The 22232-nt window shown below is 35.0% G+C and overlaps 1 protein-coding gene across 1 annotated transcript; it reads left to right on the forward strand.

Annotated features, from left to right (window-relative positions):
* The first annotated feature begins 3255 nt into the window (after positions 1-3255).
* Positions 3256-10851, forward strand: LOC21408742 (protein DETOXIFICATION 27). The gene is made up of 8 exons (XM_010100392.2): positions 3256-3651; positions 3985-4526; positions 7705-7791; positions 7932-7988; positions 9249-9487; positions 9641-9759; positions 10553-10642; positions 10783-10851. Exons 1-8 carry the CDS (start codon positions 3355-3357, stop codon positions 10813-10815), a joined length of 1464 nt encoding a protein of 487 aa, XP_010098694.1. The 5' UTR covers positions 3256-3354; the 3' UTR covers positions 10816-10851.
* Positions 10852-22232: the final 11381 nt, after the last annotated feature.

Below are 22232 nucleotides of genomic sequence, written 5' to 3' on the forward strand. Positions count from 1 at the left end.
AATATCATATTATAATTATATTATTATATTATTAAAATAATTATAATATTATTATAATATCATATTATGTGATAAAATAATAATATTAGAGTAATTAATATAATTATGATATTATTTGTTACAATATTACTATTATATTATATTATATTACAATTCAAAAAAAATTTAGATTAAGAAGATTGTAAATTTTAAATTTTATTAGGGGTATTATACGTATTATGAAAGTTTCATTAATTATACTCTGTTGATTCTCACACAATCTAAAAGCTAAAGCTGTCTTTAGGCTACTTCTGATTTTGACTGTAGATTCTTGAAAAATTCTTTAAAAAACACTTTTGAGGAGATTTACCAAACACTAAAATCAGCGTTTGCTACAAGCAGAAGTCGATTTTGAGAGGGAAAAGTAATACCAAACTAAGCCTAAGTGTGTTGTATCTTGTTACAATTTGATTAGCATTACTTCCTCAATTTCAATATTTTTCTTAAAAAAAAATAGTATTGAGTATTCTGCTTTCCATGGCCAAAAGCCTAAGGGGTTGTTCTTTTACATTTTGGAGTTAGGATGACTTGAGTGATGATTTTGAGTTGAGTTTGAGTTATAATTTAAGTTGAAGTTGTAACTTGAGTTTGTGTTTGGATGTGCACATTTGAGTTATGATTTGAATTGAGAATCTTTTTGAGTTTGTGTTTGGATAAGTCAAAACTTAAATTTGTATTTAGATAGTATTTTAATAAAAACTCAATGGTGATGAATAATTTTAATAGGCTATATGAGTGGGGTTTTATTCGTCTTTTCGTTGTGAATGCATAGAAAAAAAAATCTTCTCAATCAGAATTAAAACGAAAAAGTTATGGCATTTTTAAGAATAGAAAACGTATTGTTCATTAATTTGAGTTCAAGTTTATGAACTCGAGTTGAAGGGAAAACTGGAACTCCAGTTTAGCCCCAAACTCGAGTTCAAACTCAAATTCGAGTTCAAACTCAAATTCAAACTCGAGTTCAAACTCAAATTCAAACTCGAGTTCAAACTCAAATTCAAACTCGAGTTCAAACTCAAATTTTACAAAAGAACATAACTCAAATTCAAACTCGAGTTCAAACTCAATTATTTGTTACAATATTACTATTATATTATATTATATTACAATTCAAAAAAAATTTAGATTAAGAAGATTGTAAATTTTAAATTTTATTAGGGGTATTATAGGTATTATGAAAGTTTCATTAATTATACTCTGTTGATTATCACACAATCTAAAAGCTAAAGCTGTCTTTAGGCTGCTTCTGATTTTGACTGTAGATTCTTGAAAAATTCTTTAAAAAACACTTTTGAGGAGATTTACCAAACACTAAAATCAGCGTTTGCTACAAGCAGAAGTCGATTTTGAGAGGGAAAAGTAATACCAAACTAAGCCTAAGTGTGTTGTATCTTGTTACAATGTTATTAGCATTAATTCCTCAATTTCAATATTTTTCTTAAAAAAAAATAGTATTGAGTATTCTGCTTTCCATGGCCAAGAGCCTAAGGGGTTGTTCTTTTACATTTTGGAGTTAGGATGACTTGAGTGATGATTTTGAGTTGAGTTTGAGTTATGATTTAAGTTGAAGTTGTAACTTGAGTTTGTGTTTGGATGTGCACATTTGAGTTATGATTTGAATTGAGAATCTTTTTGAGTTTGTGTTTGGATAAGTCAAAACTTAAATTTGTATTTAGATAGTATTTTAATAAAAACTCAATGGTGATGAATAATTTTAATAGGCTATATGAGTGGGGTTTTATTCGTCTTTTCGTTGTGAATGCATAGAAAAAAAAAATCTTCTCAATCAGAATTAAAACGAAAAAGTTATGGCATTTTTAATAATAGAAAACGTATTGTTCATTAACTTGAGTTCAAGTTTATGAACTCGAGTTGAAGGGAAAACTGGAACTCGAGTTTAGCCCCAAACTCGAGTTCAAACTCAAATTCAAACTCGAGTTCAAACTCAAATTCAAACTCGAGTTCAAACTCAAATTTTACAAAAGAACATGAACATGAATAAAGTTGGGGTTGTTCTTTTATCGTTTTTGAGTTAGGTGACTTGAGTGTAGATTTTGAGTTGAGTTTGAGTTATAACTTGAGTTGAAGTTGTAACTTGAGTTTGTGTTTGAGTGAGTCAAAACTTGAATTTGTATTTAGATAGTATTTTAATAAAAACTCAATGCTAATGGAAAATTTGAATAGGATATGTGGGTGGGGTTTTATTCATCTTTTCATTGTGAACGCATATAAAAAAAATCATCTCAATCAGAATTAAAACGAAAAAGTTATAGCATTTTTAAGAATAGAAAAAATATTATTCATTAATTTGAGTTCGAGTTTCTGAACTCGAGTTAAAAGGGAAACTTGAACTTGAGTTTTAGTCCCAAACTCGAATTCAAACTTGAGTTCAAACTCGAGTTCAAACTTAAAAGAACATAAACTTGAATAAAGTTGTAACTCGAGTTGTTTTTTTTTTTTTTTTTTTGAGTTTTGACTCAAGAAAGGGGCTGCCAAACAACCCCGTTATAACTCGAGTTCAAACTTTTTCTGAGTTTTGTTGTAAAAGAACAACCCCTAAAAATACAGAAGTGCTAGATATAAGAATGTTACTAGTTTGGAGAAACGGCATATAAACATAGTTAGAACTATGTTATTGATGTAACAATAAATAGATACTTATAGGCGCTTATAGAGAAAATTTACTTTAGAATTATATGAGTTCAGATTTTTATCTCTTATTTTTTGTTAATATTTTTTTGACTGACATAATTATTTAACTAAGAAGGATTTAATCAATAATAAAAAGTAAAAATGCAGGCCCATAAATATTAAGTGGTATTTTGTCGCCTTTCCCTATGCATATGATATAGGTACCACAACTTACCAAATAAACATGAGTTGTAATTAAGCTTATTAAAAACTAAAAAGGATGCCTAACTAGATCACTACATTTTAAGAACTGTTACAATACATTCTTTTCTTGTCTATCTTCTTTCATCTCTCAGGCAAACTCATATTTGGTCCAATTAGAATTTATTATTTCTCTATTCACAAATCAATATATAATATAGATGGATGCATATCATATAATATATAGTATACTTAATACTATGCTATTATATTTGAATATATAGTATTATTACACCTATATTATAATTCTACTTAATATATATTTTACATTACGTGTCTTTCTCTCAAACAGCTTGTAGTCGCTACGTTGCTACGTACGTCCTCACCACAAAACAATCTTGATTCTCTCTCTCATAAATCTCATTCTTCTTCTCCAATAGTGGAACACAAGACAAGTAGCGGCGACCAAAGACTCTTTCTTCGATGGAAGATCTTAACCAACCGCTTCTACAACAAGCGTCGCGAGAACCACAAGATCTTGAGCATGATCAAGATCAAGAAAGTAAATTACAAGATTATTATAACGTCGACCGTACATCGAGAGTCTGCTCTGAATCCAAGAAGCTATGGCTCATCGTCGGTCCCGCCATCTTCAGCCGCATTGCCGCCTTTTCCATGAACGTCATCACGCAATCCTTCGCCGGCCACCTTGGCGACGTCGAGCTCGCTTCCATTTCCATCGCCAACACCGTCATTGTTGGCTTCAATTTTGGTCTTTTGGTGCGATTAATCGATCACATATTTGTTTATTAATTTATTTTTTATTTTTTTATAATTAGACATGTGAATTTGTTATTTTTGTTAGAAAATAATAATAACATATTTTTTTAAACTTCTCTTAACTTCAAGACGTGCTCCGCTCCACGTAAGAAAAATTATAACTGTTGATTTCAAAAAGTTGATTTCAATAGCATCTTATTGTATTAAGAAAAATTATAACTGTGTCTCCATTAAATAATTAAAATATGTATTATATCTTTACTGTTAGTTAAAAAATTATTTATTTAAAAAAAAAAAAAGTTTATGACTCCGCCGCCGCCACTGGCTTCGCAGTTAGGGATGGCGAGTGCATTAGAGACACTGTGCGGACAGGCTTTTGGAGCAAAGAGGTACGACATGTTAGGAATTTACATGCAAAGATCATGGATTGTCCTCTTCATGTGCTGCTTCTTGTTGCTGCCCTTCTACATCTTCACGGGGCCAATTCTTAAGCTCCTCGGCCAGCCCGACGAGGTCGCGGAGCAGTCGGGTTTGGTGGCGCTGTGGATGATCCCTCTGCACTTCAGCTTCGCCTTTCAGTTTCCGCTACAGAGATTCCTCCAGTGCCAGCTCAAGAACCACGTTATTGCTTGGGTTTCCCTTGTTGGCTTGGCGGCTAATGTGGTCACGAGTTGGCTTTTTGTTTACGTCTTGGACTTCGGCGTTGTTGGGGCCGCCATTGCTTTGGACATTTCTTGGTGGGTCTTGGTTTTTGGGTTGTTTGGTTATGCTGCCTTGGGTGGGTGTCCCCTCACTTGGACTGGTTTCTCCATTCAGGCCTTTTTCGGCCTCTGGGAGTTCTTCAAACTATCTGCCGCTTCAGGACTCATGCTTTGGTACGTATTATTCTACAAATTAAAACCTTCAAAATTAACGTCAAATATTAGTGGTAATGGTTACATTATTGTTTTTCATTTGATAATTGTCCTGCTAGTATGTCATTATGTTTATGGCCTCGTTTATTTCACCGATTCGAGTTTTACTATAGTAAAATGTTATCAGAAACGGTCACGTTTAATTTTTTTATTACAGTAAAAAATTCTTACATAAAGTCGCATCTTAACTCAAATTAAAAATTCGAATCAGTGAACTAAATGAGCTCTAAGAGATTGTGACTTATGGGCCACCCCAACAACACCTTTTGCCACTCAAATGGTTCCAACTTCCATTGTCCCATTCCACCTTCTCTAAAGTAATGGAACACACTCATATCTCTTTGTAGCCATTGGTGTCGTTTTCTCTGATTCTTCCACCCACTTTATTTGCACGAAACTTGGGTGAAATTTATCTGAGAATTCTCTGCCCCATATGCGCTTCCCATTTTCGAAAATCTCAGGTGGGACTAAGTAATGAAAGCTGACGTTTTTTCAGCTCAAATTAATAGAATGATGCTCTGTAGATACTCCATTATAATTTGCTTTTCGATGCTCCTTCAAACTCTTTTTAGGGCATATTTTTATTTATTTTTTCTATTCGACTCTTTCCTAACACATTTTCCTGAATTTTATTGCTATATCTATTCCTATCTTTAGAGCTGTTCATGGGTTAGGTTGGTGTAGGGTAGGATTTTTTCTTTCACCGCCTCAAAGGGTGCAGATTGCACATGTTTGGCCTCAACGATGTTAAAAAAATTTCACAACCTAATAATGTTTGGGTTGGGTTGGGGCGGTGTGGGGTGGGTTGGGTGGTCGATTTCAACATTTAAAAAATTAAAGACTCAAAGTTCAATCCAACATTCAAAGTTCATCATCAAATATAAATAATAACTCCAACATTCAAACATATAGAAATTCAAAGTTCAAGCCAACATCAAACATAAAGCACAGTAGTCCATCCAACATCAAACATAAAGCAAACATAAATTAGCCTACACTCATATATTAGTCTTAACATAAAGCAAACATGGAGGCTTAATTCAAACATGAAGAAACTAGAGTCTAAATGGGTTTCTTGCCTAGGGTTAGATATTAGATGAGGGGTGTGAGGGTCATTATAGGCCCAACCCACACCCCATCCCAAAACTTCAGGCCAGACATTAAATGGGCCGAAAAAAAAATTGGGAGAAAGAGGAAAATAGACCAAAACTTAAGATGAATTAAAATTAATAGGCCAATAGTTTACATAAGTTAATAAATAGGCTAAATTACTGTTTTTGTCCATAACTTGTCTGGCTATGAATCATAACTTGACAAGTTTATCCATAACTTATCTGATTATGAGCCATAACTTGATAAGTTATGGCATATTAATTTCTATAACTAAAAATTAACCTATATACTTTCTTAAACTTTTCATATTGACCTATTTTCTACTATTTCTAAAAAACATTTAATACTAAAAATGTATTTTTCAAGTTAGGTTAGATTGAAATGGGGTGGGTTGGACCTACGAGTTTTGCAGATTTATGAACAGCCCTACCTATCTTCTAAGTGAGAATAGGTTTCTCTTGTTTTGGGTGGGGAGAGTTGCGTTTCGTAGTCCCCTGTTTGGTTGCCTCACTTTTTTTTCTTTTCCTTTTTAGCCTTATTTTTTTATTCTTTTTCTTTTTCATTTCTTCTTTTAACTTTCTTATCTTTTTTTATTGCATCTTTTAACCTTTAATTTTTATATTTTTAAATATATCTCATTTAAATACTTATTACGGTTATTTAAATTTTTTTAATTCCTTATTAAATTAATTTATTCTCAAGTGTGTCTCCATATAAATATCTTTTACCTGTAATCCTCATAAATTTCAATTATAATTGCGAAACATTTCGCACAAATATGTTTTCTTAAGTTTTTATCTTTTTTTCCTGTCTTTTACTTTAAATCTTTTTCCTTATTTTTGTTTTTATTTCTCTCATCTTTTTTTTTCCTTCCTTTTTCTCACAATTTATATAATTTTTGTTTTAAATCGGTCACTCGTGCAAAGGGCTCGTTTTTAACTAGTTAATAATTAAAAGTTAAAGTTCTACAATCAAATTGTCTGATGAATTAGGAAAGAGGCTTAAGAAATATAACAATAAAGTTTAGGAAAAATACGTCAGCATAAAGAAAAAAGTGTTGGGATAAATAAGGAAAGAAAGGGGGGTGGTGGGGGGAGGATAAATAAGAAAAGAAAAATAATTTAATAGAAGGATGTAGAAGGTTTGACGATGTCCACATAAAAGAGATATCAAAGCAAAAACAATTTTAAATCAGACGTGATTTGTCGTCAGAATTTTTTCTAAATTACTTTTGACTTTTTTCCTGAAGTTTATTGCTATATTAATAATTAAAAGTTGAAGTTGTACAGTCTAATTGTCAGGTGAATTAGGAAAGAGTTTTTAAGAAACACAACAATAAAGTTTACAAAAAATATGTCAGCAAAGAATTATAACAAGAAAGGAAAAAAGAAAAAGAAAAAGAAAAAGTGTAGGGATAAATGAGAAAAGAAAAAAAAGTTTCAACTTTAGATATGAGAAAAACCTTACTTTACAAAAAGGTTTCACGATATCCGCATAAGAAAGAGATATGAGAGTAAAAACAAATTTAGATCTTTTGATTAGCCAAAAAAAAAATCCTTTGAATTAGACATGTGATTTGTCATCAGAATTTTTTCTATTAAATTACTTTTGACGGGGGATGGTGACGTTCAGGATTTTAGAATATTTTTAAAGTAGGGAATAAGGAAAAGTCGTCTATATCGAAAATTATTCTGTTAATTTGACTTTGTTAATGTGGTAATCTATAGTTGGATGGGTGAAATTGTGATGAAGCATCGATATTTAATTGGAGGAACGGTAAAAGAGAAAGTGAAAGAGAACGAGAGCAATTTTATTGGTTGAAGAAAAGTGACATTAATCATTACCAATGCATGAATATTAATATTGATTAGCATTGTCATGTCATGACTAAATTTGTATTGTTTATATAATTTGTATTTTTATTGCTCATGATATTCGCTTAAAAAAATTGACAATCATTTTTTTAATAAGATGACTTTTAATTAGTGTTCATTTTCTTGGATTCTTTTTGATAATGGATGTGCAGCTTGGAGAACTGGTACTATAGGATATTGATTTTGATGACTGGGCATTTGAAGAATGCAACAGTGGCTGTGGATGCATTATCAATCTGGTAAGAAAATCTTATGTTGTTTTTTGGCTTTTGGTAAGAACATATAAATAGGTCTAGTATTGAACAAGATTTTGGACTCAATTTTAACGAAGTTTTCTTCCCCATGTTCCTATTTTTAATTGATTAATTCTGTTGTTCAGCATGACTATTAATGGTTGGGAGATGATGATTCCTCTCGCATTCTTTGCTGGTACCGGGTATGTATTAATTCAAATAACTATTTATTCATCTTTTCCATTCTATTTGTCAAATTCAAAAAATAAAATAAAATTGACGTTTAGAAGTTTTTTATGAATTGGAAACGATTGTCCATGAGAAACGGAAGTCAGAAAAATGAATACATTGTAATGACGTTAATTATCTAGTAGGGGCAATCTCTTCATCATTTGTTGTTTTTCGTGCATAATTTTTGTTACGAGTACTACTACGCACGTAGCATTAGTTTTTCTTTGCTTGTATAATATTTATGAAGCATTTTAGTCCATCTCATGCAAAAAAACGCATAATTAATATTAATACGGACGTCAGTGTGAAAACTAAATGGTGTGTTTGAAACTTGTTCCGAAATGATTTTGTTTTTTATATGAAAATGGAAATAAAAACGTTTTCAATCTCATACATAAATCATTTTTGAAAATGCGTCTGGTAGTTTTATCAAGAGATTGTTTTCTGTATAAAAAAACTCATTAATGTCTCTCTCTCTGCTCGAAAGAGGAAAAAATGAAAATAAAAAATAAAAAAAATGACTAAAAGTCATTTTACATTTCTCTCTCATTTTACACTAAACTAAAAAATCATTTTCATTTCCGTTTTTTGTCTTTATTGCGTCAAACGTTGTTTTAGAAACATTTTCATTTTTTTTCTCAAAAAACGTGAAAAAAACAAGATCAATTCTAAACATGGCCAAAATTGACCACATCTAGTGTTTAAGAACATCACTTAAACATCAGTAGTCTCATAAATAAATGTCCATGGAAACAAGCAAAGAGAACGACTACATAATGCAGAGATGGGATACAGAGCTAATTAGCTAGTCAAGGATGGCCAATTTTGGTGGTCCAACATGATCAGAAAAACCAATGTGACACGTAGTGATTTACATATTCATCTATTACTCTTTTATCATTTAGAGAAATACTTAGCAACACTTTTTTTTTTGTTACTTTTTTTATCACTCTTTACATTAATTGTTTGAAATTTAGACTCCATTATCACATTTTCTGTTTAAATAATATAACTAATTAATAGTGTAGTAATCATTGTTAATGTGATTATCACTTATAATATTTGCATCATTTCTCCACGAAATATCTGTTGGACCATGTTTCTGAAGTGCACAAATATACAAGACGAAATGAATTTAATTTACAGCTTTATATTTATGTTTTTTTTTTTTTTTTGTTAACATGAGTACAAACAGTCACTCGAAAAGATCACCTTTCTCATGAAATTCACAGAGTTAGGGTAGCAAACGAGCTAGGTGCCGGAAATGGCAGGGCTGCTAAATTTGCCACCATAGTGTCGGTGGTGCAATCTACTATGATTGGTCTCGTCTTCTGCGTTCTCATCGTCGTATTCCATGACAAGATTGCGTACATTTTCTCCTCCAGCACCGACGTCCTGCGTGCAGTTGATGAATTCTCGTCCCTCTTAGCCGTGTCAATTCTGCTCAACAGTGTTCAGCCTGTTTTATCCGGTTAGCTTTCTCATCCTGTTTTCCATTATCTTTGGCTCTATTCTGTTTGATTCAGCCAAGTAATTAATGGTTAATTATCCCAGAATATATATATATATATATAACTAGAGCTTGATTAGTACTAATTAAAACATATATTCTTGATCGTCACAGGAGTAGCTGTTGGATCCGGATGGCAAGCAATGGTTGCCTACGTAAACCTTGCTTGCTACTACATTATTGGTCTCCCACTTGGATTTCTGATGGGATGGTTCTTCCATATGGGTGTCATGGTAAGTTCAGCCCATTCATCTCTTCCACAGCATAATGGTACTAGTCACGTTGAAATATAATACAAAATTTAGAATATTTGACAAAAAACAAAATTAAAATCATTATATTCGTTCATGATTCTGAATCATAATTCATGGTTCTCTATAGTGTTTTTCTCTCATAAAAAACACACGTTAAACGACAATGATTCTGAATTATGGTTATGAATCCATCAACCAAATGTTAAAACATTCCAAAAGACTATATTTTAATTCCATTCTTATGAACATGTCATGTAGTGGAATTTTCAAAAAAAAAAAAAAAAAAAAAAAAAAAAAAGGGGGGTTACAATAGAGGATTGGTCCATCACCTACCTAAAATAAACGTTTTATTTACTAATATCGTTGAAAATGTCCAGTGTCCAGTTTTACTCGGTAAATATAGAATTTTCGATTAATGTAGTTGAATAAATATTTAATTTACTCAGAGATTTACCAATTAATCTAGTTAATAAATATGAAATTTATCGTTTAATTAAAGCAGTAAACATCATGTATTTCTCTTTATACCAAAAAAAAAAAAGAATTGGCCATTGGGCTATGTTTAAACTCTCTCCCGTACAAAGCCGAAAAGAAGCCAATTCATGTAAGAGGCCCATTGCACAAAATGCTAGATATATATTCCATATTTCCATTTTTGGATTTTATATATGGTGGGCTCAGAGAAAAAAAAAAAAAAAGTGGTGGAGGGACATAAATATGAAATGAAATAATTAACTTATAACATATTGCCCTTATCATCTATGTCTGACAGGGTATATGGGGTGGTATGATCTTTGGAGGAACTGCAATTCAGACGATGATATTGGCTATCATAACAATACGATGCAATTGGGAAGAAGAGGTAATTATTAGAATGCTATCTTAACGCGACAAAAATTATATTTAACTTTATATATTAAAATTTCCCTTTGTTCCACATTCGAGCTCGATCGCATAACATCTGTTATATATATGTTTAATATTGTAATGTTTAATCTGCAGGCTGAGAGAGCAAGCATACGTGTTAAAAGGTAGTCAACCACTATTAATCTAGATCATAAACAATTAGGACTTGTTCGGTTTTTTTTTTTAAGTTATGGTGATTTGAGTAAAAATTTTAAATTGAATTTGAGTTATAATTTGAGTTGAAGTTGTGACTTGAGTTTGTGTTTGGATGTGCACATTTGTGTTATAATTTGAATTGAGAATCTATTTGAGTTTGTGTTTGAGTAGATCAAAACTTAAATTTGTATTTAAATAGTATTTTAATAAAAACTCAATGGTGATGAAAAATTTTAATAAGGTATATGAGTGGGATTTTAGTCGTCTCTTCGTTGTGAATGTATAGAAAAAAATCATCTCAATCGGAATTAAAACGAAAAAGTTATGACATTTTTAAGAATAGAAAAAATATTTTGTTCATTAACTTGAGTTTGAGTTTAAGAACTTAAGTTTAATGGAAAACTTGAATTCATATTTTAACCCCAAACTCTAGTTAAAACTCAAGTTCAAACTTAAATTTTACAAACGAACGTAAACTTGAATAAAGTTGTAACTTGAGCTCAAATTTTTTTGAATTTTACTCCAAAAAAATAAGCCTTTAGTGAACTAGCATCAACATACAATTAGACGTCCCAACAATATTGTACTATTTAATTTTGTGCAAGCCATCTTGGATCATTAATTAATATTTTTCTTTTTCTTAATTCTCGCCTATATATGTTTATATATATATATATATCCAATTGTTATAGTTTTCATTTGGCATTACCTATTTAGTTATTTCCCATACATAAGTCAATGTATAGTACTATTAATGAGTCAACTCGCACAAGTAGGGCTTAGGCATGTATATTGAAAATCAATCTTCCAATTTTCAATGCCACTTTCGGTTTTTTTTATCATACCCTGCTAATAACTTAATCAAATTCGTGCGTTGACATTATAAACCAACATACTTATAAATTCGTTTCTTTCATATATATATATAATTCGTTGTCCCAACTCGTGATCTCTATAACATAAGTTTATTAGCATAAGTAGAAAAAAATGATAATAAAAAGTAAAAAGTTGATTAGCATAATTGCACTTCTATTATATATTTTTCACCAATAACTGCTGAGGAAAGAAGATATATCGATATTGATTCAAAAAAGAAGTCTTTTTTTTCTATATTTACTGAATGAATACAAAAGAATACATAGCAGTACATAGAGACAATTCCGGGAACTAATCTAGGATATACAGCTAGGAGTATGGTTGACCTTTTCAAAAATAAAAACAGAGCACTAAATATTCCTACAATCTCTCTAATTTACAACTCACGCCAACACCTCCCTCAAGTTGGTGCATAGATATCACGCATGCTCAACTTATCAAGTGAGTTATAGAAGATCTTGCTAAAAACAGCCTTCATAAGTATGTCTGCTTGTTGGTCTTCAAATTTGACAAATGGAAATCTAACTATCTTGTCTTGAAGATTTTGTTTGATAAAATGTCGTTCCATCTCAATGTGTTTAGTACAATCATGTTGGATTGGATTACGGGAAATATCAATGGCTGCCTTATTGTCACAAAACAAATTCATTTTAGAGTTTGGAGCAAAGCCGATCTTTGTCATCAATCTCTTAAGCCACAAAAACTCGCAAAGTCCTTTTGCCATTCCTTTGAACTCGGCTTCAGTGCTGGACAACGCCACTACTTTTTGCTTCTTACTCCTCCACGTGACGAGATTACCCCCTACAAAGGTAACGTAGCCTGATGTAGACTTCCTATCCGAAACACTTCCTACCCAATCTGCATATGTATAACCATCAATTTTGAGATGATTATTCTTGGAGAACAGAAGTCCTGGAGTGGATTTCAAATAGCGGAGAATTCGAAACACTGTATCCATATGATATTCACCAGGAGAGTGCATAAACTGACTTATTATGCTTGCAGCATAGGCAATGTCCGGACGGGTGTGGGATAAATAGATTAGCTTACCCAGAAAACAGCCTTCATAAGTATGTCTGCTTGTTGGTCTTCAGATTTGACAAATGGAAATCTAACTATCTTGTCTTCAAGATTTTGTTTGATAAAATGTCGTTCCATCTCAATGTGTTTAGTACAATCATGTTGGATTGGATTACGGGAAATATCAATGGCTGCCTTATTGTCACAAAACAAATTCATTTTAGAGTTTGGAGCAAAGCCGATCTTTGTCATCAATCTCTTAAGCCACAAAAACTCGCAAAGTCCTTTTGCCATTCCTTTGAACTCGGCTTCAGTGCTGGACAACGCCACTACTTTTTGCTTCTTACTCCTCCACGTGACGAGATTACCCCCTACAAAGGTAACGTAGCCTGATGTAGACTTCCTATCCGAAACACTTCCTACCCAATCTGCATATGTATAACCATCAATTTTGAGATGATTATTCTTGGAGAACAGAAGTCCTGGAGTGGATTTCAAATAGCGGAGAATTCGAAACACTGTATCCATATGATATTCACTAGGAGAGTGCATAAACTGACTTATTATGCTGCAAGCATAGGCAATGTCCGGACGGGTGTGGGATAAATAGATTAGCTTACCCACTAATCTTTGATATATTTTCTTATTAGTTGGCACCTGATTTGGGTACTCTCCAAGCTTATGATTCTGGATGATTGGAGTGTCGGTTGGCTTACAATCAAGCAATCCTACTTCAGATAATAGATCTAACACATATTTCCTTTGAGAAAGAAATATATATTGTCTTGATCTAGCCACTTCAATTCCCAAAAAATATTTGTGTCCTCCAAGGTTCTTCATTTCGAATTCGGCTGCCAATTTCTTCTGGAGTCTAGAAATCTCTTCCACGTCATCCCCTATAATAATCATGTCATCCACATAGATTATTAAAGCGGTTACCTTTCCTTGCTGATGTTTCAAGAATAGAGTGTGATCCGAGTTGCTTTGTTGAAAACCATACTTCTTCAAAGCCAAGCTAAATCATCCGAACCATGCACGAGGTGATTCTTTCAATCCGTAAAATGCACGTTACAACTCACACACAACTCCTGCTTTTGATGGAATAATGTAGCCTGGTGGAATATCCATGTACACCTCCTCCTCGAGATTGCCATGGAGAAAGGCATTCTTTACGTCAAATTGGTGTAAAGGCCAGTCTAAGTTTGCTACAATAGACAACAAGACCCTGATAGTATTTAGTTTTGCCACCGGTAAAAAAGTCTCTTGGTAGTTTATTCCATAAATTTAGGTATACCCCTTGACTACGAGCCTCGCCTTGTTATGTTTAATGGAGAAAACCCATTTGCATCCTATTGTCTTCTTTCCCTTTGGCAATGGAACAAGATTCCACGTTTTATTTTTCTGCAATGCCTTCATCTCTTCTTTTATTACTTGAGCCCACTTTGGATTTGTTACAGCCTTTTGTATTCCACAGGGAACATGGCAAGAAGACATGTTGTGCGCAAATGCATTGAAAGGTTCTAATAATCTGAGTGGATACATGGTTGGCAATCGGGTATTTTGATCATCTTTCTTCAAAATCTGGTAAGTACCGATTTGGTGGCTTCCCACGATTATGTCTGAAAGGTAAGTTATAACTAACAGAAGTATCCAAGGCTTTAAGAGAATGAGGTGTAGTAGGAGAGCTTACCTCAGGAATATTCTCAAGAGCCAGGTCGAGTACTGAAGATTGAAGGGGTACTGTAATTTCAGTTTCCAATTCAGTTTCAGCTCTTGGAGTAGTGTCAGCATGATAAAGACTGTCGTTTGGAACAAAGTCAAGAAAAGAATTAAAAGAAAGAAGAAAAGAATCATGGTAGACTTAATTGATTGTGGGAATGTACACTCCAATCGGCAGAACTTCGAGGGTCTGCTTCCTCCCCTTACTTGCAATCTATCCAAGATTTGTACAAGTTTTCCTGTTAATTTTCCGATCCCCCATACTATCCCCCTTGCCCGCCTTTTATACACTTTTCCTCTAACAAAATTTCTCAGTAAGCTACTAACTAATACTAACACTTCCACAGCAAACTATAGACAGCCTTCCCAAACCAGAACCCCCCTTCCTAAACCTGTTTGTTCCCCTTAACATTTATTCCTCCTAACATTTATTCCTCCTAACATGCACATGCCTGAGTAAGGGCTTATCAATTACACCCCCCTTAAAAGAGTCACCTTGTCCTCAAGGTGTAAGTTAAGAAATTGCAACCGAGTGAAGGGTAATAAACCTGCCAACTCCAATTACAGCATTGGCAACTTTTCCCAGTCCAACCCTAATTACACAAGTTTCTCCATTCCCAGCCATAGTTGCACATATATTTATGGACGTAAATCTGATTTTTCTGAAATTGGCATTTGAAATATTTGTCTGAGCACAAGAAGCATAGGAATATGGTGACCTTTTCCAACTCTCATTGGGGTTGGCCTTAGTCTCTCTGAACTTAGAGAAATTTTAGAGAAATTTTAAGGCTCATGGTTGAAAACACTACCACCCGGGTCAAAAATTATACCAGAAAACCCATACCCATCACTAATTAGGCTGAAATTTGAAGATTCAATACATATCTTGTTGAAATTAGCCTCAATTTCCCCGATATCTTGAGGCCCAGCCCTTATTGAGCCATAGTTAGGCCCAATACTGTTGTACTTACGCAGCCCAGACCTAAACATGCAAAAATTGACCCTGCCCACTCTGTAACCACGAGAACCAACCTCAATTGCCGCATCCCGTGGCCGTCGTTCCATCACCGATCTCAGTCCAGTCCCCATCACCATCTCCCGAGGTAACCAACCCCCTTCTGACGGCCTTCTGCCTTCGTTCAGCCTCTCCCACCACGGGTCTTCGCAGTTTCGGTCAAACTCGCCATAACCCATAACCCTAACTCCCCTAGAAGCAGATCAAAGGCCTCCGCCCCTAAAACACCTCCGATCTGTCCTCCCTGTTGCGTTTGTCCGATTCCGACCAAGATCAGCCTCACCCAAACCAATTCGTCACCGATCTGCACCTCACGGTGCGGATCCCAGCCATTCTGACCCCCAACTTGCGAATCCAAATGCCTCTCATTATCGTTCGCCACCTCCGGCACCTTCCCTAAGCTGAATCTGGCGCCAATCAGCCCTTCTCGTCATGGAACTGGGGCTTCCAAGCCCCAACCGGCACCGATCTGCTTATTTGGTCGCAGATCGAACAGATTCAGGTCGAGATCATCCCCTCCGTTACGCGGTTCCTCCTCGCGAACAGTCACCTCCCTTGGCGGTCGTCCAATCTGCCCTCCCTTGTGCGGTTCCTCATGATTCCGGTCAGCATCTCCAAGTCTGAAAACTTAGGTTCAGCCACAACTCTTTCTTGCTCAATTCCCTCCGCCCGGCCTTCGACCCGCGACCCACTTCCTTACCCTAACTAGTTCCCCCTTCCCGAACCCTGACGGCGCCTGAACTGGAATCCTCCGCCGGCGGCTTAGCTTTCACCGTCAACCTTAAACGCTTCATTTGCTCCTCCATCAGACGACGCAATTCGGTAAGATTCTGACAGAAATCGGTAAGATTCTGATGGACATCGGCAAAATTTTGATTCATCTCAGCCCTAAATTCACCGATTCTTTTCTCCACTGAAGCTTTGACTTGTTGAATCTCCTTCTCCATCGTCTCAAATCTCTCCTCTGTTTTCCTGGCTGCCATAATCACCCAGAAACGATGCTCTAATACCAAAAGGATAAAGACTGTCGTTTGGAACAAAATCAAGAAAAGAATTGAAAGAAAGAAAAAAAGAATCACGGTAGACTTTATTGACTGTGGGAATGTACACTCCAATCGGCAGAACTTCGAGGGTCTGCTTCCTTCCCTTACTTGGAATCTATCCAAGATTTGTACAAGTTTTCCAGTTAATTTCCCGATCCCCCATACTATCCCTCTTGCCCCCCTTTTATACACTTTTCCTCTAACAAAATTTCTCAGTAAGCTACTAACTAATACTAATACTTCCATAGCAAGCTATAGACAGCCTTCCCAAACCAGACCCCCCCTTCCTAAACCTGTATATTCCTCCTAACATGCACCTGCCTGAGTAAGGGCTTATCACAGTACCAGTCTCTACTTCTTGCTTAGTGTCAGTTCTATTATCCTCTCTAACCACGGTTTCATTCTGTTCACTCATTAGACTATGAAGATGTTTTGTTTCTATTTGACTTTGAGTTTGTACGAGTTGGACATCTTTAAATGCCGACGTTGGACAGTCCCACCAATTCTGCTCTTCATTATGTATCTCCCCCTGAAGGGAAGAATTGGATATGGGAAATGAGAAATAACTTTCAAACTCCAAGAAAGTTACATCCATGGTGACCTAGGTACGCTTGGAGATGGGATTATAACACCGATAGCCTTTTTTATGTGTAGCATATAAAAAAAATACAACAAACTGTGCAAGGATCAAGTTTAGTGCGTTGATTCTTATGGAGATGAACGAAGGCAACACATCTAAAAACTCGAGGAGGAATTAACAAAACAGAAGGTAAGGACACGTGCTTAGAAAGAACCTATAGAGGGGTCTTGAAATTCAATACCTTCGAAGGCAAACAGTTCAACAAATGTACCGCTGTAACCATAGCATTATCCCAGTATTACTTGGTACATGTGCTCCAATCAATAATGCTCGGGCCATTTCTAACATATGCCTATTTTTATGTTCAGCAACGCCATTCTGTTATGGTGTTTGAGTACAGGAAGTTGTATGTAGGAGACCATGATTTTAAAAATAAGCTTGAAATTCTTGATTAACATATTCTCCACCAATATTAGAACAAAGAATCTGTGTTTTAGCTGAAAATTGAGTCTGAATCATAGCATGAAATGACTAAAACACACCAAACACATCATCTTTTGCGTCAGCAAGTACAACTAAGTCATGCGAGTACAATCATCAACAAATGTCACAAACCAACGAATACTAGAAACAATAATCACTGGGGAAGGTCCCCAAACGTCAGAATGAATTAAGGCAAATGGAATATAACTTTTATTCAAGCTTATTGAAAAAGGTACACGATGACTTTTAGCTAAAATGCAAGTTTCACATTTAAAGTCATAATCATGTAAATTGGGACACAAATCTTGAAATAAGTACTTCATATAACCAAATGATGGATGCCCTAAACGATGATGTCATAGCCAAATCAGTCTCTCCTTGACACTAGTCACATGTTGCATGTTATTTGCTTTACCAGAACTGAAATCATCCATGTAGTACAACCCCCCTCTCTTAGTACCGTGACCAATGATCTCCTTGGTGAGAATATCCTGAAAAAGACAGAAAGTATGATAGATTAGAGCAACACAATTCAATTCCTCAGTGGCTTGTCCTACTGACATCAACTTATTTGAAAGAGATGGTACCAGTAGGGTATTAGACAAAGAGATGGAGGGCGATAATGCAACAGTTCCAGTCCCTGTAACTGGATATGAGACCTCATTAGCATTAGCAACACTAGTTCGTCTTGGTTGGGTGGTCTTGATATCATTTGAATTGAATGTCATGTGGTCAGTTGCTCCGGAGTCAACAATCTAGCCATTGTAATTTTCCTGATTAGAACTAAGTAGTGCATGGCCACAGTTACCTTGATAATTGAGAGAAGGTGAATCATTTGATGTTTCCACTTCTGGAATAAAGGATAACTGATTTTCTGCATTTACTAAAGCAGCTCGGCCTTATTCTCCATTTGCTTATCGTTGTTTTCGTGCCTTGAGTTCATTCCACCATTCTGGATACCCATGTAACTTGAAGCAAGTTTCACAAGTATGTTTCATGTTCCTACAATGGGTACATCCCCCTTCTGAATTCGCCTTGGCCTTTGAGGTTGTTTTCTGCTTTCCACCACTTGTAGAGGAAGACTCAGTTTTGGAAACTTGGAGCAGGTGGCTGTTGGAGTCCCATATTGATCCCTTTATATGCCATTGTAGCTCTAGGGATGGATTTCGTGCCTGACATCATTATCGATTGTCTAATATCCTCCCTCCGAACGTGAGCGTAGGCTTGTTCAACAGTAGGAAACGGTCGTATCTGGAGCACATCGGCCCAAATCTTATCTAGCCGATCATCCAATTGCCATCATTCTAACATGTGCCTATTTTTATGTTCAGCAACGCCATTCTGTTATGGTGTTTGAGTATAGGAAGTTGTATGTAGGAGACCATGATTTTAAAAATAAGCTTGAAATTCTTGATTAACATATTCTCCACCAATATTAGAACGAAGAATCTGTGTTTTAGCTGAAAATTGAGTCTGAATCATAGCATGAAATGACTAAAACACACCAAACACATCATCTTTTGCGTCAGCAAGTACAACTAAGTCATGCGAGTACAATCATCAACAAATGTCACAAACCAACGAATACTAGAAACAATAATCACTGGGGAAGGTCCCCAAACGTCAGAATGAATTAAGGCAAATGGAATATAACTTTTATTCAAGCTTATTGAAAAAGGTACACGATGACTTTTAGCTAAAATGCAAGTTTCACATTTAAAGTCATAATCATGTAAATTGGGACACAAATCTTGAAATAAGTACTTCATATAACCAAATGATGGATGCCCTAAACGATGATGTCATAGCCAAATCAGTCTCTCCTTGACACTAGTCACATGTTGCATGTTATTTGCTTTACCAGAACTGAAATCATCCATGTAGTACAACCCCCCTCTCTTAGTACCGTGACCAATGATTTCCTTGGTGAGAATATCCTGAAAAAGACAGAAAGTATGATAGATTAGAGCAACACAATTCAAAACCTCAGTGGCTTGTCCTACTGACATCAACTTATTTGAAAGAGATGGTACCAGTAGGGTATTAGACAAAGAGATGGAGGGCGATAATGCAACAGTTCCAGTCCCTGTAACTGGATATGAGACCTCATTAGCATTAGCAACACTAGTTCGTCTTGGTTGGGTGGTCTTGATATCATTTGAATTGAATGTCATGTGGTCAGTTGCTCCGGAGTCAACAATCTAGCCATTGTAATTTTCCTGATTAGAACTAAGTAGTGCATGGCCACAGTTACCTTGATAATTGAGAGAAGGTGAATCATTTGATGTTTCCACTTCTGGAATAAAGGATAACTGATTTTCTGCATTTACTAAAGCAGCTCGGCCTTATTCTCCATTTGCTTATCGTTGTTTTCGTGCCTTGAGTTCATTCCACCATTCTGGATACCCATGTAACTTGAAGCAAGTTTCACAAGTATGTTTCATGTTCCTACAATGGGTACATCCCCCTTCTGAATTCGCCTTGGCCTTTGAGGTTGTTTTCTGCATTCCACCACTTGTAGAGGAAGACTCAGTTTTGGAAATTTGGAGCAGGTGGCTGTTGGAGTCCCATATTGATCCCTTTATATGCCATTGTAGCTCTAGGGGTGGATTTCGTGCCTGACATCATTATCGATTGTCTAATATCCTCCCTCCGAACGTGAGCGTAGGCTTGTTCAACAGTAGGAAACGGTCGTATCTGGAGCACATCGGCCCAAATCTTATCTAGCCGATCATCCAATTGCCATCAAGGAAAATATAAACCCTATCTTCCTGTAGAGCCAGATTGTTCTTCTGTATATCAACGGCGCACTCCATCGGGTTAGGGCGGCGAAAATCAATCTCTCTCCCCAACCCTTGAAGTGTATTGTAATAGGTCTCAATGGGCCCTCCGGCTTGCCTCATTCTAGTCACCTGCCTTTTTAAATTATAGACTTGGGATGTGTCAGTTCCATCAAAATAAGTTATAGCAATCGCATCCCAACTGTTGGTTGAGGTTGAGGAAGTTCCCCATTAATATATCCCAATTTGTCTTTGCCAGAGATATACATCTCAGCAACTTGGGACCCTAAGGCATAGTTGGTGCCGTCCAACTTAATGCCGATTTGTGTAGCGGACGAATCGTGGTTCAATACATGGGTCTGGTCCTGGTTCTGAGTTAAGACTTGCTTCATTCTAGTAATCAAATCTTCAAGGATGGCGATGGTTGAGTTCTCACCGAATTGTTGGTCCACCACCAAGTCTGTTGGTTCCGTCATTGTTTCTGATCACTACTGGGCTTTTCTGGTTTAGATTTGGTTGTAGCAGAAATCCTAAACGAAACCCTAGGATCAATGCTCTAATACCATGATTCAAAAAAGAAGTCTTTTTTGTATATTTACTAAATGTCTACAAAAGAATATATAGCAGTACATAGAGACAATTACAGGAACTAATCTAGGATATACAGCTAGGAGTATGGTTGACCTTTTCAAAAATATAAACATAGCACTAAATATTCCTACAATCTCTTTAATTGACAACTCACGCCAACAGATATATCATTATATTTAACATACCTAATGGTTTCGGGATACGACTTCATAGTCTGCAAAATCAATCTAGTTTTTCGGTGAATTACTTTGGAGTGGTTCTATATGCGCGCTTTTTTTTTCTCTTTATATCCCTTTTAAATTAAAAATTCCTATTACAAAAAGAACATCACATAAAAGGACAAAAAAGGACAATTTGCTAGACTTCACTACAAAATTGAATTTTATCATAAAAAAGAAACTAATTAGAGTTTTTTTTTTTTTTTTCTCTCTCTCTATACACCCACATGTCATATGCCCAAATTATAAACACTATTGCTATTGTAAAATCTGTAACAAAATCATAATTTTTTACTTTTCAATGACTATTCAAAAAATTGCATGAAGATATGTCAATTTTTTCTTTATGCGACTCTCTTACGTAATTTTTTTCGTGTTAATTATTATTTTTTGCTGATCATCTTTTTTACAAGGCTAATTATCTCTCCGGGATTGTGCCTTGGTTCGCGCTGTCTTTTACTCTTTTTCAACCATAAGTCATTTATGTATCCATTGGTCAGCAGGTTTGCACTTCTTTTACCTTTTTTTTTTTTTTTTTTTTTTTTTTTTTTTTTCTCTACACACGCCGAAAGTTTCAGCCAAAAGAAAATTAGAGATAAAGAAATGTAGTATTAAAGTAACAAATTAAAATAAAATGGAGAGTGTAAAAAGAAAAAGAAAATAATAAACAATAAATAATATTTTTGAAATAATTAATGTAATTTAAAATGATAAGGGTAGGTAAAAGGTAAATTTAATTATTTAAAAATTATATAAGATATGTAGTTAGAATGGAGTGTGAAGAGTAAAAAGGAAGCTGTGAATAAAATCATCCATTACTAATTTCCCAACCATGTTGTTTGTGATTAATAACTTATTTAATTACTCTACCAAAACGTGAATATACTTTTCCAAGCTTCAAAAGAAGAATATTCTAAAAAGGAAAACAAAAAACAAAATGGAAGAGAAAAGAATCAGTGGGAAGAAACATTCAAAGCTGAATGCTGTTGGTTAAACCTAATCGGTGCTTATAGCCCCATCTGTCCAGAGATGAAGGGGTCGTGGAAATAAAACAAACTTAAGGAA

Source organism: Morus notabilis, unplaced genomic scaffold (genome assembly GCF_000414095.1).
Source record: "Morus notabilis unplaced genomic scaffold, ASM41409v2 Scaffold467, whole genome shotgun sequence".
In the NCBI taxonomy this organism is placed as follows: Eukaryota; Viridiplantae; Streptophyta; class Magnoliopsida; order Rosales; family Moraceae; genus Morus; species Morus notabilis.